Source organism: Protopterus annectens, chromosome 8.part0 (genome assembly GCF_019279795.1).
Source record: "Protopterus annectens isolate FY-2018-M chromosome 8.part0, PAN1.0, whole genome shotgun sequence".
Taxonomy (NCBI): domain Eukaryota; kingdom Metazoa; phylum Chordata; order Ceratodontiformes; family Protopteridae; genus Protopterus; species Protopterus annectens.
Window position 1 is genome coordinate 1,145,330,185 of NC_056741.1, and position 21,445 is coordinate 1,145,351,629.

Here is a 21,445-nt window from a genome sequence, read left to right on the forward strand (position 1 = left end):
AAGATTAATAGGAATTACTTCAAGAAAGTTAAAGTATGAAGGATCAAGTTATGAAGGAGGAATAATTTTGAGTGGTGGTTTGAGGTATGTGTCAAAGGCACGGGGGGGGGGGGTATGCCTGCATGGGAATATGCATTTACGCGTACTGTACAAGTGGTACAAAACACAACTGAACCTTAAATCGAAGGGGTTAATTAAGTACAATTTATATTGGAAAAGTACAAGTCAAGAAGCAGACAATCTACATTGCATGTTGAATTGTTCAAAGGCAGCTGGGTTATGGAGTAGGAATGAGGAAGGAAGCAATCTACATTATGTATATTCTGTCAGATGGCTGCCCTGACAGCTGGCAAAGAGGGTTAAATCTGTGAAAGTGCAGTTGTGTAAGTTGAACTTACTATAACAGCAAATGTCTAAATGATCAATGCTGCAGTAGGCTTAGCTATATGGATTATATCCTGCCAAAGCTTCAGTGCGCCTTCCATGCCCCCAAACTATCAAGTAGCTCAAGCTGAGCTAACTAAAAGACAAGTTTGCGTGCAAAGCCCTTAAGAGCTTTCCCGCCAGTGTAGGGAAGGAGGCTGAGCCCTAAAAGGGCAATGCTAAGAACAACAAAAAAAATATCCACACACTTGTATAAAAGGCACACAAAAACAAAGGGGATGGAGAGAGGGAGCAGTTACTACAACGGTGATCATTCGAACATCTATTCTTAAACTAAATTCAACTTACACAACTCTACTTTGTTCATCATATTGATCACTGCTGCAGTAGCCTTGGCTATATGGGTAGCTCTCTCCATAGGCAACTACACTGGGAAGGTGGAAGTAGAGAGAGAGAAGAGCCCAGGAGCCCCCGGAGAATGGTCCTACCAAAGCTTGATCTGGACCTAGAGAAGGAATCATGCTTATAGTGCTTTGTAAAAGTATGTACAGTGAACCATGGAGCACTTCTAAAATACTTCTAGAATCCAACCCTTTCCAAAAAGTCATAGATGAAGTCAAGGCCCTGGTAGAGTGGGATTTGACCCTGCCTGGAATAGATTTGTTACCATGAGTACAAAACCATTTGGAAGTGGTCTGTTATGACACAAGCTGTTCTTTCTTATCTTCACAAGAAATAAACACTTGATCCGAAGATCTGAAAAGATTTAGTTCCGTCAAGATAGCACATGAGTTGTCTGTGGATATATGTGGATATCCATGGTATGGAGTAGCCTTTCTCCCTCATTTTTAGGTTCAGAAAAAAAGAGAGAGAGATGCATAGTTTGGCTTAGAGAAAACTTCGATACTAGGCATAAAAGAAGGATTAGTTCTCAAAGAAACTCTGTCCTTATGGAAAAAGTGATAGGGTTGATTCACCATAACAGCTTGCAACTCTGATACCCTTCTTGCAGAGGTCAGAGCAATCAGCACTGTTTCCATGTTAAGAACCTCAAGTCAGCCAAATTAGCTGGCTCGAATGGAGCAAATGTTATATTGTCTAACACAATATTAAGATTCCAAGAAGGGGCTGATGGTTTTCTTGGAGGCCTCTTATGCAAAACCTCTTTCAAGAACATTTTGACATGAGACTGTCTTGAAAAAGGAGGATCCACTGGCAGACATGCTGAAATGGCTGATATATAAATCTTGACAGAGGAATAAGAAATGCCATAGGATAGTAACTCACACAAATATTGTAAAACCAGAGAACAACTAGCCCTGAATGGGTGCTGGTTATGCTTTTTGCACCAACTAGAAAACCTTTTCCATTTGCTAATATATTTTTTTCCTACTTGCAGGTTTATTTGCCTCTACTAGTACCTGCTGAATGTCCTCAGGAAAAAGGTACCTAAAAGAAATTAAGACCCTATCATCCAGGCAGTCAAGTGATGATGACTGATGTTGGATTGTATCAAACACTTCTGTTCTTGTGTGAGTAGATCCAGTCTGTGATGAAGCTGGTGGTAATTGCCCACGGGCATTTCCAAAAGAAGGGAGAATCACAGTTGCCCGGGCAAAAAGGGAGTCACCACAATGATCTTGGGGGATTTCTTCTGATTCTTCATAAATACCCTGGATACTAATGGAAAGGGTGGAAAAGCATAATGGAACATTTCTGCCCAAGGAAAAGAAAATGCAACTGTCTTTCAGGTCTTCTTGCTTGGTGTCCTTGATTGTAGAGAGGAAGCACAGAGGTCTACTTCACGAACCCTTCACAGATGGATCAAATATTGGAGAATACCCCTTGATCTAGTTTCCATTCATGAGGGTCTGCCCTTGTCCTGCCCAGCTTGTCTACCACACAATTTTACTCTGACGGAATGTAGGATGCCTGTAGAGAGAGAGATTGTGCTGTGAAGTTATATCCCAAGCTAACATGGTTAGTCTGCAAAAAGGGGTATGACCTGGTTTGCCCTTGCTTGCTGATGTACCACATGACTTGAAGAGGCCCAAGGGACCAAAGATTCAGAGAGCTCATTGCCTTGATCAAGGCAAGTATTTGCTTGATATTTATGTGAATCTGTCTGTCACTGGTGTCTCACACTCCCTGCACTTTTATCCTTCCTGAAAGTGCTCCCTAAGCAAAATCCAAAGCATCTGTAGTGACCAACTGCTGCAAGAAGGGAGAAAGGGAGACCTGGATTCAAGGATATCTTTTGTCTTCACCAAAAGATCTCTTTTCTGACAAACTCCAGCACTGGGATTTGAAAAGATAAAAGGTGCTGATGCTGGGACCAAAGAGATTTTAGCTATCACTGTATCTTTCTTATGTGGAATTTTGCCAAGGGTAACATGAGAATCACAGATGCCATGAGACCCGAAATCCTGGGGTATTTCCTCACAGTGACCGGAGCCTGAGTGGGTAACCTTAGAAATGGATCTAAATAAAGATCTTTTTTTTCCTGTGGAAGAAAACCCTTTGAACTGAGGTGTCCAGTTCAACATCCCAGGAACACAATCCTATGTGAGAGAGTCAAGAAAGCCTTTTGAATGTTTTCTTGGGATTCCACCTTGTGCAAGAGATCTCCCACCCAAGAAAGAGATTCCTGACACCCTGGAAAAGATTTTGCAGAGACAAGCACGTCATCTAAATATGGAAAAATGTGGATACCCTGTAGCTTGGAATGAGCTATAACTGGAGACAGACACTTTGTGGACGCTCTTGGTTCGGGGGATAGTCTAAAGGGTAAGGCACAAAAGTGATCATGAGATCTAGATACACTAAACCTTAAGAGGCATCTTAAGTCTAAATGAATAGGGAAGTAATAAAAAGCATCCTTTAAGTCTAGTGTTACCAGGAGACTTGAAAGAGGAAGATGAGATGTCATTTTGAAATTAGGCACCATCACTAACAGGATTAGAAAAGAAAGATCCAGAACTGGTCTTCAAGCATTTTCTTTCTTTGGCAAAAGGAACATCTTGAATAAAAACCCTTTACCATCTGGGAAGAAGGAACTGGTTCTATGACTCATTGGGACAGTATGTGATGAAGAACAGGTATTAACAAAACAGTCTGATCTGGAGGCTGAGGAATGACCCCCTGCAAAGGACGAATTTCCTCCCACTGTCAACTGCAAACTTGAATTATCTTCAGAACCCAATTGTCTGAAGCAATTTGTTGCCAAAGAGAAAAACTGAGATTCATTCTTTCTGGAAGAAAAAAAGAGGACAGGGGTGGGAGGGGGTCACAAGATCTTTTGAGTAGTCATTCAGTCTTGTTGGGCTGTCCTTGGCTTTGGGAGGTTCAGGATTTCTTTTTGTAACTCCCTTGCCATTTCTATTTACAAATTTGTTTACCTGAATTTTGTTGTGTTTGTTTAAACTGGGTTTTTTTTTGGACAAAATTGGATGAGGAGATAAAAATCCTCTGAACAATCTGGTAAAGGAGGGATGAAAAATCGTAAGATATTTAAAGCAGATTTTTTTTCACAAGACGATACTGCAGATAAAACATTCTTCACTTTCACAACTTGTCAGAACAACCTTTAACATATGAGCCTTTTAACTGAAAATTTTGAAAATCAAAGCTGCATAAATATATATTATTTTCTCATACCTATCAATAAATGTCCCATCCTTATCAGAAACAGTAGGATTGGAATGCTGTGCAGCAGTAGGATCAACTAAAGCTACAGTTGCAAGGTCATGTTTAGGAATAGTGTATAAAATTATTTCAAAGACTGAGAACTTTATATATCCTTTCTGCCTTTTTAAGGGCAGCTGGCTATTAGGAAAACAGCAAGCAGTAGCACACATATCTTCTAAATCAGACAAAACAGGATTAATGGAGGTGGGTTGTGGAAAATCCTTCTGTAACAATGTTTAGTATTTTCCAAGGGACTAAGAAACCTCAGTGTTCTCCTACTGAAAACTCTGGCACATTCTAGCAACAGTGTAAAAGAAAGAGAAACTCCTACAGGAGAATCAGACACTGAGCTCTCCTTTGAGTCTAAATCAGAAATCTGACGGAAAAAAAAAAAACGGAATCCATCCTTGCATCTTCCTGTTCAGATTCAAGACCTTGAATCTCTTCAGGAAAACAGGAATCTCTCTTTTTATCAGAAACTACAAGGAGGAGCAATAACCTGGATTAAACCCTGAGCCAGATCCAGTAACTACTCCTATCCAAAGAAATCTGAGGAGGATCATGCTTGGTTTTCTGTTTCTCTTTGATAGGAAAAACGGGGCCAATTATGTTATTAATGGCAGCACCTGCTTCCCCAGGGATGGGAACAGCATTCTGACAGAACAGGCAAACATTCCTTGTTCCCTCTCCTAAGAACTACAAGAGTGGTTCTCCCTTGCCCAATGAGGAGACTCCCAACAGCCGCTGGCTAATCCCTGGTCCACTACGGCTGCAAGTGCTGTGAGTGGTCTGAGGTACAACAAATGATGACAGGAGAGTACCTCCCCCTACATCTGAGGCAAATACTAGCCTGCTGTGGTGGAAAGGCTGTTTGTTTAACTTTCTCTTTTTGCGTCTAGAAGAAGGACTGACCATGGGACCTGTAGTTCCACGATCAAGCCGAAAATGTTGCCTCTTTCCCAGAGAAGACAAGCAGCAATTGCTAGTAAACACTACAAAAGTAACTTTTTTGATAGACAGAAAAACTACTGACCAAACCGCAGAAGTGTATGAACCAAATACTCCACAATAAAACCACTGGTATATTGATGCTGTAGAAAATGCTGGTAGTCCACAAAGTAAAGCAAAAAAGTTTATTGTAAGACAATAGAAAGCTGGTAAGCGCTTTCGTCCTCAACAAAAGAACTCCATCAGACAAATTAAAATCAAACACAGAACTCATTTTAAAGACTCGCAGACTGGAAACAACAGAAAAACTATTAAAGTACAAAAAACAGGCAACCTTGTGTCCGTAAAGCAAGCTTTAACCCAAAGAAAGCCAAGAACCAAAGCTTCTCTTTAACGCAAAAGTTTTTAATGTTACAAAAAAGAGCGCTTTCGCCGTGACTCCTGTCACAGCTTCATCAGAAGACATATGAAACAGCTAAAAAACCTGTTTAAATACTAAAAAACAGGAAGTGAACGAATAATTGTGTTTCCTGCAACAGCTCGATTAATATATATATAAAAAAATATATAAAAGCAAAATTCAAAATTCATAAGGAAACATAAGCAGTAAATATAAATTTACATCAAATTAAGTATACCATATGTACAAAATACACACATTAAATATTAAAAGAAATTTTAAAGGAAAAAGTATAAATATCCCCATTTATTCACCTATATGTGATGAAGCTGTGACAGGAGTCACGGCGAAAACGCTCTTTTTTGTAACATTAAAAACTTTTGCGTTAAAGAGAAGCTTTGGTTCTTGGCTTTCTTTGGGTTAAAGCTTGCTTTCCGGACACAAGGTTGCCTGTTTTTTGTACTTTAACATTTTAAAGACTCCCTTTGTGCCTCACATGATAGTAGCCACTCCCCCTAAGTAACAAAAATTTAAAAGGGCAATACAAACTGTGATGTCAATGACAAAATGCTAAATAAATACATGTTACTAGATATAAAAAATATAGAAAATATATAAAAAAGATCATCCACTTCACAATTTTTTTAAAAGAGCAATGAATAAATATATAAATAAATAAATATATAAATAAATAATCATCTGTTTAAAGCTCTCAATTTTAAACGGGAATTAATGGAGAGGGATTCATTTAAACCTGGCCAGTTGTTCGCATTTAACAACTGCCAGTATAATTCTCTCTTTTTAGTAAGGCAGACCATGCACCTCCCCTGATATCCATCGTGACACCATCAATAACAAAAAAATGAAAAGTGTGGTCACTGTTCTCTGAGGTATGTTTATACAAAGCATTTGTCTCTTTGCCTGTTCTTATTTCATACAAATGTTCATATATTCTGTTTTTAAATTTTCTATCAGTTTTTGTGAAAACAATCACATAGGTTATAGAGGGCACAATAAATAATATGTTCAGAGTTACAGTTATACTTATTTTTGATATGAATCTTAGTGTTGTTGATCATAAATACAACACTAATAGTAGGTTTCATTGGATGTAACACACACAGTGAATGTCGCACCCCTAAATTCTGTTTTTACAGGAAAAGATTATAATACTTCATTCATTTCTACATACAAGATTGATAGCCCTGATATTAAACATATTTTGAGTAAAAATTGGTCAATTCTAACACATGACCGAAGTATTAGAACACATATTGATGAACAACCTACTGTCATTTTTAGAAAAGGTAGAAATTAGAAAAAAGTTTTCGAGAAAGGACATGCTGTGAATCATTTTTCGAATGGACGTATGTTGGTGTGGTATGTGTTGATACTGTCCCTTTATAAAGGAAGGAACAGTATTTATGATCAACACTAAGATTCATATCAAAAATAAGTATAACTGTAACTCTGAACGTATTATTTTTTGTGCCCTCTGTAACCTATGTGATTGTTTTTACACTGGAAAAACTGATAGAAATTTTTGAAACAGAATATATGAACATTTGTATGAAATAAGAACAGGCAAAAAGACAAATGCTTTGTATAAACATACCTCAGAGAACAGTGACCACACTTTTAATTCTTTTGTTATTGATGGTGTCATGATGGATATCAGGGGAGGTGCATTGTCTGCCTTACTAGAAAAGAGAGAATTATACTGGCAGTTGTTATTAAATGCGAACAACTGGCCAGGTTTAAATGAATCTCTCTCCATTAATTCCCTTTTAAAACTGAGAGCTTAAAACAGATGATTATTTATTTATATATTTATTCATTGTTCTTTTAAAAATTGTGAAGTGGATGATCTTTTTTATATATTTTCTATATTTTTTATATCTAGTAACGTATTTATTTAACATTTTGTCACTGACATCACAGTTTGTATTGCCCTTTTAAATTTTTGTTACTTAGGGGGAGTGGCTACTATCATGTGAAGCACAAAGGGAGTCTTTAAAATGTGTTCTGTGTTTGATTTTAATTTGTCTGATGAAGTTCTTTTGTTGAGGACGAAAGTGCTTACCAGCTTTCTATTGTCTTGCAATAAACTTTTTTGCTTTACTTTGTGGACTACCAGCATTTTCTACAGCATCAATATACCAGTGGTTTTATTGTGGAGTATTTGGCTTGCACACTTCTGCAGTTTGGTCAGTAGTTACTATTTTGATAGAAAAAAAATACAGTAAAAAGCACTATAAAACACTATGCCAGCCCCACAAAATAAAAAAAAATACAAGTTCTTCACAGAAAACATGTTTTCAGTTACTTTACACTACTTTTAAACTGACTGAAAAAAACAACTGCTGCTTTAAAAGTATGTTATAGTTTTGATATTGTCTGTTAAAACACAAAACAGCATTCCCAGCTTTAAAATAACTTTTCTGAAAAGGAAAGTAATAAAACAGTAACAAAATTAAGAAAATCAAAGCCCCCCCCCCCCCACATAAGGGAACTTATCTGCCCAGGAAAGGATAGCACAAGCCAATCATCGTTCCTTGAAAGCCTAAGAGGAATGTACTCTTCAGCAGCAGTAAAGTTCTGAAGGGCTTTGCACCCAAACTTGTCTTTTAGTCAGCTCAGATCGGGCTGTTTGACAGGTTGGACATGTAGAAGATGCCCTGAATCTTTGGAACTTGGCCAGCTGTTATATCCTTGGCACGCTTAACCCAAATACCTAAGGCTACTGCAGCAATTTTCAATATAATGAACATTGTACAGGGGATGCGGGTTAGTATGGGGTAGTAATTCCATCATGTATTAACATCCATCCACTACCCCTTTTTTCTCCATTTTCCACATGAGGTTGGGGTGTAAGTTCAACACTGACAATCATTTAGACCCAAAATTCACAGCACCAGATAGTTAATCCTGTTGCGGTTCTTCTTCCATATTACTCATGAGCATACCTATTGCCAATTTAGTGTGTTCAATCCACCTAATGCATGTCTTGGAAGAGTGGAATGAAATTGGGGCACCTAGAGAAAAACTCATGCGAACACAGAGAGGACATGCAGACTCCACACAGAAGGCATCCCAGCCAAGAATCAAACCAGAGAACCTCTTGCTGTGCGGCGACAGCACTATCTGCTGCACCACCCAATCAAGTATTAACATATATCTGCACAATACTTACCATAAAGATCTCTATTAATATATCACTGTAGGATATTTAATATCTGTGATGACAGCTGTTCTACTGTTATGTAAATGTATTTCAAGTAATTAAGATATTAAAAAAATGAAATGCACCAAAATAAAAAGGAAACCATGTTTCTGATTATAGGTTCATCATACTTTCTTTTGAGAAAAGAAACAGGCAACTTTTTAGTTTTTAGCATAAGATTATGAAGATGTTTTTAAACTCTGAAAAAGACAGAGCATTATTTTTGGACAAAAAATAAGAAATGCCAGTGAGGAGACTGAAGCAATGTTTCATCACATGGCTACAAGTTCATAGGTGTGTACTAGGCTAATGGCCCTGGAGCCTTTACAAGCCTAGCCCATAGGATTACCCTGGCATTGTGCCACCCGACCTTAGTTCCCCAGTGCCTCTGTCGAGTAGAGCCACTGGAGTGATCCCGGTGGTGAATTTTCTATTTCCCAACCACTCATCAAGATTTCTCTTGAAGAGGGTCAGTGAGGTGCTCTGCTTGACATGCATGGGAAGCCCATTCCAGAGCATGGGCAGTCTCTGGGTTATGAACCTGTCCCTCCAGCATGTTCTGTTGATTGTGGTAATGAGGATGAGGTCTCCAGAGCATGTGGTGCACAGGGATTGGGAATTCTTTAGATGTAGCATTTCTAACAGAGCTGGGTCAGACATGGCTTTGTAAGGCAAGCAGAAATCGCCTCTAAGTAGGCGATATGAGACAGAGAATAGTTGGAGTTTTTTTAGTCTGTCCATACAGGACAAGTGTTTAAGGCCTAGGATCCTATTTGTGAGATACGTTTGTAGCCTCTCCAGTTGTTGCCGGTGTCTAGTGAAGTACATGACAAATGGGGTATTGTAATCTATGATTGGCCTAATGAGGGAAGAGTAGAGGGAGACAATGACCTATTTCTTCCTGGATGCAAAACCCTTAGTAATGACATGTGCCACATAGGAGGACATTCTGACCACAGTGGCAACGTGGTGGTCAAAAGAGAGGCTGCTGTCAACCTGTATTCCCAGATCTCTTATATAGCCTTCTGTGTTCAGTAGACTACCATCAATGTGGTAATTCAAGGGAATTGGGTTTTTTCCAAGGGGATGATGACACATTTTTTGGCAATGAGCTGAAGGCCATGGTCCTGACACCAGTCGTTGGTCTCAGTGAAGCCTTTCTGTAGGATGTCAACATCACTTAGGGAGTTAATAACAGCTTCCAACTTGCAATCGTCTGTGAATTTTGTCAGACAGAGTCCCTTCGTGTTGGCCTGGACTTCAGAGAAGTAGATACCAAACAGGAGAGGACCCGGGACTCAACCCTATGGGACTCCACTCGTGACTGGTCTGCAGTCTGACTTGGAGTCAGCTACTTTCACACTGTGGGTTCTATCTGTGAACAAGTTTGCAACCCACGTAGTGATAGAGGGGTTGATGCCTAGCTTAATGAGTTTTTCTGATTCCTGAGTGGGGAATGGTATCAAAGGCCTTGGCCAGATCAAGGTAGGCTGTATGAACCACCTTGCCTTCATCCACAGCTCTGGTGACTGACTCAAACAAGTCGACCAAGTTGAGCAGGCATGACCTACCCTTCACAAAACCAAACTGTGTAGGATCTAGAGTTTGGAGATTCCCTATATCCTTGTTTATTATGTCCATGATGATGCATTCCACAGCTTTGCATATCAGACTCATCAAGCTAATGGGGCAATAGCTCCCAGGGTCTGTAGTCACTCCTCCTTTGTGGAGAGGGATGACTGTAGCAGTGCGCCATTTGGTAGGGACAAAGCCCAAGGTGAGGCTGTGATTGAACAGGGCACACAGGTGAAGTGCCATTTCACTCTGTAGTTCATGTAGAACACAGCCAGGGATATTGTCAGGTGCCATAGAAGCTGTATTCTTGGCCTTGGACAGTGTTGTTTTAATCTGTGCAGCAGTAATACTGGGTGCCTGGCAATCTACTGGTATTGTGATTGGTCCTTTGGGGGGGGGGGGTAAAGATGGCACTGAATCTGTGGGCCAGTATATTGGCAATACCTGTTGGCTCAGTATAGGAGTTACCATTGTGCAGTAGCTCAGAGCAAATCTGGGTATTGCCATGGATATTCTTTACATAACTATAGAAGGCCTTGTGGTTGTCTTTACTATCTGCTGCAATTCTGTTTTCATAGCTAGCTTTAGAGGATTTGATGAGGGATCTCAAATTTTTGTTAAGGCTGATAAGGGAGTTTTTCCAGTCTTGGGACTTTACCTTATTCCACATCAGTTTCCTCCTCCTGTTCTAGAGTTTGTTTATGGTAGGGGACCACTAGATTAGCTTCCTTTTTTTTGGAGGAGAGCATCTTGGTTCTATTGGGTATGGCGAGATCCATAATGTTTGTGTACGTTCATTAAGATTTGGCAGTCATGCAACTATTCTCCATTTGCATGGGTGGTGGGTGCTGTGAAGTTAGCCACCTCTGTTTTTAGGAGCCCAAACTTAGCTTTGGAAAGGTTTTTCATGGTGGTTACCTTTGCGGGGTTGGAGGGGTGGGAGGGATGTGGATTTTCAAGGTGATTTGTTTGTGGTTGGATCTAACCAGGGAGGAGTTGACTATTGGTGTAGGGCAACGGTCACCCATGTTAGTAATGACCAGGTCAAGGATGTTGCTACCTCTAGTGGGGATAACAGTGAGCTGGTCCAGGGCATTGGAATTAATGAATTCCAGGAAACATTGGGCAAGTGTATTGGTGCATGAGTAGTTTTCCCAGTTAATGGAGGGGTAGTTGAAGTTGCCCAGTATGAGAGTGTTAGGTTAGTCACTAATATTCTCCATGGTGCTTAGGAATGTGGAGTGTGAGTCTTGGGACATGGTTGGGGACCTATAGCAGGCTATGACCTGAATCAGTGTCTTACCCAAGGTTAGCTGCACCTGAAGTATCTCAATGCGTTATGTTGGGCTAGCAGTCTAGAAGTGTGCACATCCTTTATGAATATGGAAACACTACCACCTTTGGAGCTTCGGTCCAAGTTTTGGGGCCGAAAGGTGTGGAATGAGTTATATCCTGGTAGTGCAGGGGTGCTTTCTGCTACCTTGAACCAGGTCTCTGTTACAGCACAAATATAGATGTTCTCCATTTTAAGGAGTGCTTCGAGCGAGTGCATTTTGAGATTTAGACTTCTAGCATTGAACAGCATGACCCTCAGACTGCATTTGTTTGTAGCTGTTACAGTGGTAATTTATTCTTTGGAACACCACCTAAAAAAGGCAGTATAGGGGTGGCAAGAGCCTTGGCCAGTATCCAAAAGCCCAGAGGTGACAGATGCAGGCCATCTCTGGCAAAGCATTGAGGTCTGTCAATTATGTCATCCCAGGCAGACAGATACTGGATACCCTTAGAATGACACCAGAAACTTAGCCAACTGTTGAAATCAATAATTTTCTGCTTGTACTGTGGTATCTTTCTAGATGATGGTAGGATGCTGCTCAGGGCTAGGGGCATACCCACCTGGGCTACATAATCCGAGAGCTAATCCATGTCTCTTTTGATGTAGTCCATGGAGGTACGTCTCAGGTCATTCATACCCACATGCACAATGACAGAGTCATATTTGTACCTGTTGTTGAGAGACCTGAGTGCATGCATTATGTGGTGGATCCTGGTGCCTGACAGGCAGCTGACTGTTACTTTATCCTTATTCAACCTAATGAGTGGGACATCAGTGTGCCTCACTATCGAGTCACCTACGACTAGTGTGTTGGGCATGCTGTTTTGCCTTAGGGGCTTTGGTCGAGTGGCACACTGTTTAGGAGAGTTATGTGTCATGTGATTAGTGTTGTGTTGTGGTGGTCAAATGAGTTTCTGCCTTGGAGGTCTCTGCTGTTTGGGTAGATTTTTATTGAGAGCCTCTGCGAAGGTGGGCGTGTGGTCTGCGTTTTTATGTGAAGGCAGTGCTGGTGTGTGTTCTGGAGGGCTATGTGTTCCATGTGGTGTGGTGCAAGTGTTAACCTTCTCCTCTTGACCAGCTATTCCGGTCTAGGCTGGGGAGCGCATGGCTTCCAATTTAGATATATAAGTGCATCTCTCATAAGTCCTTGAGTGTTGGGAGGTAAGAGGAGAGGGTTGTCAGTGTACATGAGGCAGTTGCTACATTGCCTCAGGATGCCCAAGTTCACCAGGTTAATAGGAGAAAGCACAGGGAACTGATCTTTAGACATGCCTGGAGGGGTGGGCATTAATAATAAGTACTGGAGCAGTTTCCTTGTAGAACATTTAGTACTGGTAGCACTTTTGTGTGCTACAATAATTGCTACAAGAAGTCTGGTAAAGTGCTAAACTAATAAGCTAGTAAAAGTGTAGGAGAGGCGAGACTAGAAGATCTAAGGGAAAATTTGAAAAGCAGACTCTGGCACTGCTCAGAAGCTTACAAACAGTCCTGGATACAGCAAATCTGTATCTGGACTAGACTAGTTAGAGGAAATGTGGGAAACAAGGGCAAATGTGAGCTTTTAAACCAGAAAGTTGAAAGAGATGGAAAAACTGCCCAAACGGCCAATAAGCTACAATTTCTGGGCCAGAAACCACTCCTCTTGTGGTAGATAGGCTACCTAGTGCTTACCACTCCCACTGACAATCTAGAAGGCTTCCCTCCAACAGAAAAAGGCTTGGGGGGCTCAGAAGCTTACATACAGTCCTGGATACAGCAAATCTGTATCTGGACTAGACTAGTTAGAGGAAAGGCAGGAAACATAGGCAAATGCGAGCTTTTAAACCAGAAAGTTGAAAGAGATGGAAAAACTGCCCAAACGGCCAATAAGCTACAATTTCTGGGCCAGAAGCCACTCCTCGTGTGGTAGATAGGCTACCTAGTGCTTACCACTCCCACTGATAAGCTAAAAGGCTTCCCTCCAATACAGAAAGGCTTGGGGGCTCAGAAGCTTACAAAAGTCTTGGATGCAGCAAATCTGTATCTGAACTAGACTAGTTACAGGAAAGGCGGGAAACGAGCACAAATGCGGGCTTTTAAACCAGAAAATTGAAAGAGATGTAAAACTGCCCAAATGGCCAATGAACTGCAAATTCTGGGCCAGAAACCACTCCTCTTGTGGTAGATAGGCTACCTAGTGCTTACCACTCCCACCGATACCCTAGAAGGCTTCCCTCCAAACAGAAAGTTTGGGGGGGGGGGGCTCAGAAGTTTACCAAAAGTCCTGGATACAGCAAATCTGCATCTGGACTAGACTAATTACAGGAAAGGCAGGAAACAAGCTTAGAATTTTAACTGAGAATTATAATGCTGGGTTCTGCTACAGTTCTCTTCCTCCAATACTGTTGTAAAACCTACATGGGGGAAGACCCCTGTGGAAATGCTAAAAGCATGCTGCACATGTGCAAGCTCTTTCTTCTGTTGGGGGAATACTCCAGAAATGTCAGTCTACCATCTGAGAACGACTCTCAAACGCTATATACAAGTATCACTCTGCTAAGAGAACTCCATTATTTAAATACTATAAACAGTATTTCTACACTGCTTGAAATATTGTGACTGATGTTTCTTTTTTTGCCACCCATTTTTAATGTGTATTTACTTAAAAAAATCTTTATTAAACATGACATTTTTTTAACAAGTGACACAGGTAGGTACACTTACCATAGTAGAAAAGAAAAGAAGCCATAACATTTCCCTTGTTATTTCCATGCAGCATACATTTTAACAGTTTTCATTTACTCTAACATTACAAAAATTGCTCAATTTCTGCCTTCCCTCCTGAGCACTATTTTGCATGCATTATTCCTACATATTCCATTTATTTATATATCATTTGGTCCTTCCCTTTTCTAAAGATCCCAATTCCAGTTCTTTTATCTCCTCTACAATATTCAGGACTTTAGTTACAGTTGGTTTAGATTTTGATTTTTTTTTTGTAGCCAACAGCATAAAACTTATTAAGGCCTTATTATGTCCTGGCAATTTAGATCCTATATCCCAAATCAAAAGAATAATTTCCTTAGTTATAACCATTTATTTGCTCCACCAGTGTTTCTGATAAAGTAACCTGTAGGGAATTTATAAAATCTGTAAACTCGTTACTCATTACATTTCCAAAAAATCATGTTCTCAATTACTGCTTTCTTTCTCATCACATCTCTAGCATTTGCTAGCTATCTGAGGGAAAAAAAATCTCTTCAGTATGCTTGGGGTATAAAATGCGGTTCCCTATTGAAATTTCGAATGCTGTTTTATTGACAGTTTATTGTCGAAAAGGCCAAATCCCGAAGAAACGGAACAGCAATATTTTTCCTAGGGGAAAAAAATAACTGGGCCGTTTTCGGGACTTCGCCGTTTCCTCCACTGTTGTGCGATCTCGGAGTTGGTATATTTAAGTAGGGTGTGGGGGGGGCACAGCCCCACACATGGCGGGGTAGGTGGGCAAAGCCCCCCACTTAATTTTGTGTGTGTGTGTGTTTTTTTTTGTGGACCAACGATTCCATCTGTTCGGGATTTGGATGTTTCGACATTTATTTTTCGAAAAAGCGGCGTTTAAAATTTCAAACGTTAGTTTATTTAATAAGGAAGCTAAAATGTATGTGTACACACTTCAAATAAATAATCATAAATCTGGACTTTGCTGCATACTTGGGAGCTGTACAGACATCCTGCTATTGTTCCTTCATATACTGCCTTTTCATTTTTTTATTTCCAATTTTTTTTCTAACTTTCTCTGATTGACTCATAGTTGTCATGTAACATGTTATATGCTCTACTAAATATCTCTTTTTAACAGCAACTTCTACTCTGGGTACTTGTCTGGTAATCAAATTTCAGATAAAATAGACTCACAGTATATACACCTTCTGATGGTTCATGAGGACTAATTGGCCTGGCAAAGGGGGTAGTCTCCTTGGACGTAAAGTGTTAGGGGCACAATCAAAAAATGCAGTTCCTTCATTCTTTTTTCCAGTACTGTTTTTTTTTTTTGTTCTTTGCTTGAAGAGTTGAGGGAGGCATGAGTCTGCTGTAGTCAGTCAACTGATACAAATGTACTAACTGGCTTGCTACAATGTAAGCCGAAGTCCTTTTGTTTGCTCTTCACCTGAACAGCTGAAAGGGGTGGGGTTCAATAACGGGAGTGACACTGGGCGCTAGATGAACCAGCTATGGCTCTGACCTGGCCCATCTAGAGTTCTCACTACTCGGCTACCTACTGGGTGAACTATTAAATCCATGTGTTCTTGTGAAGGCACCAAACACATTCACAGCTTACTACTCTAATGAGCTAAAGGACAGTGCAAGACTTACTTTTCTCTATGAATCTAACAGAATTACAAAGGAGAAGCACCCTGAGGAATGTAGGGATAAGACACAGAGTGACACACCTGGCTACTCATGTCCAACAGCAAGAAGGATTATCTGTGGTCAGCAGGAACAGGAAATCATGGACAGGACTGGTTTGTTGACTTGGAAGATGGCTATCAGTAGACAGAGGCTTAGTGTTGCTGCAGGCTTCACTAGCTCATATCATGGCACTGCAAAGCAAAACACTTCCTGTGGATATAATGTTACCAAGACAGTAAATGAAGACAACCTAAAACAGCACAAATAAAAATCAAAATATAGCTCTGCCTACTGCCCTGTGATTGACTACATTATTCAGGTTTTGAGTATATAATGTATTTATTATCTGGGAATTAAGCAGCAAATGGGTTCACTGTTGAAACATTTCCTTTCCACCACTCAGTTTGTTGGTACTGTGAATCACTTAACACATTCACTGAAATAAACTTACTTTAATGATGCTGGACTTGAAGTTAATACAAATAATAATACAAGGGAATGTGGACAGGAGGCCTGCCCACAGTACCCTTTTTCTGATGTATTATTAAATCATACTATGAAATTTACTGTAAATCAGGCAAAAGTTTTCAGTGACTCTTCTGAACAGCAAAACAGCAATCAACAAAGAGCTGACGGCGAACAAATTGTTAGCGTATTATTGTAAGACATCTACGTTTCCGGCTTTTACAGACAACAATTAGGTCTCTAATGAGAGCATAGGAAAAGTCTCAAACTAGTGTAGGTGGGTGATGACCACGACAACTGAGAACCCCACAGGAATGCCACTTGTCAACCACATACATACATAGTAAACCAGTTGAAAAAATAAATGCATGATGTAGAGAAACTGAAAGGAACAAAAATACACCTAATAATGAAAAAGTGGTTTGAAGTAACATCAAATGCTGCTAGAATAGAGTGATGAGGATCGCTTCTACACAATGCATGAACAGACTGCAAATTACAAAATTCCAGCCAGAATGTTGTAAATACAATGTCACACAACCTCTTTCTTACCTAATGAGATAGTTGTTTTTTTTTTTGTTTTTTTTTAATGTGATATCTGGTCCCATGCCTGCAAACCATTAAAACCCACCCAGACACAACCATTTGCTCCTCTATCTGAGAATTTCACCAAAGATCTGGATGACTGCTATCACGACGGGTTCATCATTCATGCAGCCATGTGGATGCTTTACAAACTCAACAGCATCCCGGCACTTATGTAATAACCTAACACTGTCCCTGGGCAGGGGGAAGTGCAATAAGCATCACTAGGAAGGACCATAAAACCTTCCTCATGCTTCAGCTTCGTAAGCCTAAAGTCTGTAGCCAGGCTGTGCATCTGCATCTCCACCCCTCCTCAGGGACACTGGTGATAAATAGCTGTCATTGCCCTGTTTCCCCTCAATGTGTGTGCACCTATCCTCTTCTGCTAGCTCTATTAAGCTTCACCAGCTGCTTACTGAACATGGATCACCTAAACAATAATCTGAGCTTTATCCCTGTTTGCCAGTGGAGCTGGCCAGTGTTAGGTTTTGAATGTTACAGGCATTTTAGTCAAGAATACAAAGCAAACTAGCACTAATCTTTCTCCTGAAAGGTAGTGAACATATATGAAAGCAGATAAAATGGACAAACACCATATAGAAAAGCTAAAACTATCACGATTAAGGAATAGATTTTAAAGTTTTTTAAAAAACTGTGATTTTTCTCCATTTACGAAGCTCTAATGGCAACAGCAGCCTGACAGAAGTCTTTTAAATAATCAAAAAATGCAGGAAACATACTTGGGTTTCACATCCTAAGTAAATAATCAGACAGAGAATCATGCTCCTGTTAGCTAGCTTGTATAAATAATCCTTCTAAAATAAATATGGAGATTCCAAGGCACTCCACCTCACAGAAAAAAACTCTTCCTGCTCTTAAGTACATAAGCTAGAGTTCCCAGAAACAATGCCAACAATCTACCAAGACAAATTAAAAAAGAACAGTACAACTAGAAATAATGTACACTTGCTTAAACCAAAATTAAACCATTTGTCTTGATCCTCTGATCCCCTGGGAACACTATATGGAGACTTCACATTTCTGCCATTCTGTCCTCTGCATCTATCTGCTAATTACTGACAGTTTCAGTTAGTGCTTTCTCCAGCTGGACAGACCTGATAAGTCAATACATCACAGAAAAACAGAATGGTTAACAGGGTGTCTCAAACAGAAGCTATATGTGTCTCATTACTGCTATACACTGCATCATGTTACAGATCCCACATATGAACAGACCAAAAAAGAAAAAAAAAACAGCTAAACACAGTGCTTAACTACAGACAACAGAATTCTGCAGTGAGCAGTAATGAAATACATCAGCACTGGCACAGTACTGCTGATGGGTGATGAGCTTACACTGTATGCCAGCTTGGACAGCAACCTTGTGATGACACATCTCACACCAAAAGGCATGTATATCAATCAAGACAACTACATTCTTCCTACCTGTGGTTAACAGATATGGTTCTGCATTCTCTGTACACATGCATGTTCACATGCCAAGAGTATCAGTGCACACCCCAAACTGTTGACAACAGCTGAAGAACAAGAGAGGAGGATAAAAAAAAGGATATGGACAGATGTTGGTAAGAGTGTAGTGTTATATATATACTGTTCAACCCTGTTATTCACTTCTGCCTTAATAAAAAAAACGAAGAGGAAGCAAATGATGGGCATGACATAGAAGGATATTTGTATGCCATGACCAATTTTAAGAGTACTCCAGAAAATGAGTGACTAACTCAGATGTAGGAGTACTGCAGTGGTGTGGACCAAGAACAGATTTGACTGCTTCCCAGTTTTACAGGATCATATGCAAGTACTCGACTATCTGTCCTTGTGGACCACTTTAAGCCTAGTGAACTTTCTTCAAAGGTCAGACCCAAACTCTGTATCTTGTGTCTGTGGGGTAAATACCTTAACCATTATGGCAACCCTCAATACTCTTTTCTCATAAGAGCAGAAGAATAAAGTGCCCCTGGCAGCATTTACTTCTTTGCTGGGGATGACTGGGAAAGGCCATCTCATCAGAAGCTGCAAGTCAAATAAAGAAAGTGGTACCAGAATTCTCTTCCACATGTAGGACAAGATGTACTATCTTGTTCCCTCTTGAAAAAGGTTGTTGTGCCCTTCCTGTCTTACAAACTGCTGTTGGGCCTCAATCCTATGAGAAAAAAACTATCTTCCTGGGAAAACACAGTGTGTATTAAGATACACAGGAAGCAGGTATCAGTGAACTGCAAGTAGACTAGAGGCAGTACCTACAACCAGGATAGCCCACAAAAGAACATGCAGGGAGTTTTAAGGAACTAAAGCATTATAAAAAAATAAAGATAACCAAGCAGGTGAAAACAAAGATAACATTAGAAAGTCAAGAATATAGGCATCTTTCTATCACCTCAGCTTTGTTAATAAACAAACAAACAAAAAATAAAGAAACAACTACAGTAAATAAATACATGTTAGTTTTTTGAACATATAAACAGTATGTTGTTAACAGTATCATAGTGAAAAAGCTACTTAGTGAAAACCTACATTAACAGATGAAATCGTGCAGATATTTACCTGAATAGGAGATCTGGATTGGGCAGGAACTGATCAATTCTGGACGTCTTCAATAGCCTAAAGCTTAAGACAGGGGGTGAGGGGCAGCCATTGAGAATTCGGATAATCCCAGCAGGAAAAGACATGGTCAGTTCTCCAGTTATCTTCATGGCATAGCTAGAAAAGTCATCAGAAGGGACGGTATAGTTAGCATTCATGATGTGCCTGTCAACAGATGAAATGCTGCAGATAAACAACTTCTTAATTACCACGCACTGGGAATAGTGGTCATTATTTCTTTCCTCACAGTCAAACCCCAGAGTTGTGTAGAGAAGGTCAATTTACAGTGGCTGGGAGCTATATATCATATAGGAGCATTAAGCTGCAATACATTTCATATTACTGCAATTATTTTTTTCACTCTTCACACAAATGAATTTTATATATATGTATCTAGGACTGTTGAATGAAAATTCAACAGTCCGAATCTAGTATCACTGAACACACTTTAACAAAAGCACTTTCACTGAAAAAGCACTTTCACTAAAGTGTGTAAAAAAAAAAAAAAAAAAAAAAACATTAAATCTACTTTTACACAGGGGGGCAAGCCCCCCTGCACCCCCCACACCCCCCTACTTTAATATTTTCACTCTGAGATCGCACTACAGTGGGGAAAAGGGAATTTTCCCTTATCCGCACTGTAGTACAACTGGCACAACAGGCATACTTACACGAAAATGCTGCTTTGGGGAAAACCATTTTCGTGTAAGTATGCCCGCCCATTAGCGATTCGGTGAAAAGTGCATTCGTGCAAGAGTCCTAGACCCACACATATATATATATATATATATATATATGCGTGTGTGTGTGTGTGTGTGTGTGTGTATATATATATATATATATATATATAAATATACAGATGTACACACACACACACACACACACACACACACACACACACACACACATATAAGTCACAGCAGTGAAAGGTTTACACTAATTTTAGTTCACATAATCCCATTGTGGGACACTATCCCTGACACATCAGATTAGTGAGTATTTATCAATGACCAAACAACAGCAGAGGTAAGTCACTTTTATCCATAGACTGTCACCATACCCACCAGTTACAACCACTTTACTGAAGTCTGACTGTGACAAAAAAATGTTGTCAGGATAATACTCAACTTAATTCACACAAATCACATTAGTTTTGTGAAGCCAGAATAATAAACAAATGGTACAAGTTATTTTGATCTACAAACTACCCTACACCTTACAATTATAGCTATTTTGTTGTTCATGTACATCACTAATATTCAACTCTAGTAAAAATAAATAAGTAAAATAAATAAAAAATGTATGTTGCGGTAATATTTCCAACTTCATTTTAAGTAAAGAAAAAACTGCGAGTTGTACACCACCGAAAACATACTACTCCATTAGCCCAAGAAACCCCCCTCCATTTGCCATATTTGGTTGCTGGCCAGGACTAAGAAAAGAAAGAAAGAAAGAAAAAGAGAGAAAGTTCATGGTGGAATTTCCCAAGACTTGAATTTAATGATTTTGCTTTTATTTAAAACCTAACAAGATGTCTTCAGAAGCAAAAGTACTAACTTCTTGCCAGTTCTTGGGTGCATTGGAAACCTGGTTCTTTTTTATTTTATCTGTATACTATATCAGCTTGCTACAGCAGCTCTGGGTGACAGCAAGTTTTGGAAATAAATGTAACACACAGCCTGTTGTGAAACAAAAAAAGTTAAAAAAAAAAAAAAAAATTGCTTCCAGTGGCACCAACATCTCTCAACTTCTTGGCAGAAAAATCGCAAAGTCAAAAATAATTGTGTGTGTGTGTGTGGGGGGGGGGGGGGTGCAAAATCTAGTGCATTTTAAAATATTACTCTAAATT

At 39.7% G+C, this 21,445-nt stretch overlaps 1 protein-coding gene across 1 annotated transcript in view; it reads right to left on the minus strand.

The window, feature by feature from the left end:
* Nucleotides 1-21,445, minus strand: part of LOC122808415 (F-BAR domain only protein 1-like) — a 2,144,012-nt gene that overhangs the window by 191,661 nt on the left and 1,930,906 nt on the right. Inside the window, exon 22 of the mRNA XM_044079378.1 lies at nt 19,558-19,713. Coding sequence (XP_043935313.1) covers nt 19,558-19,713 — 156 coding nt within the window. The remainder of the gene's footprint in view (nt 1-19,557; nt 19,714-21,445) is intronic.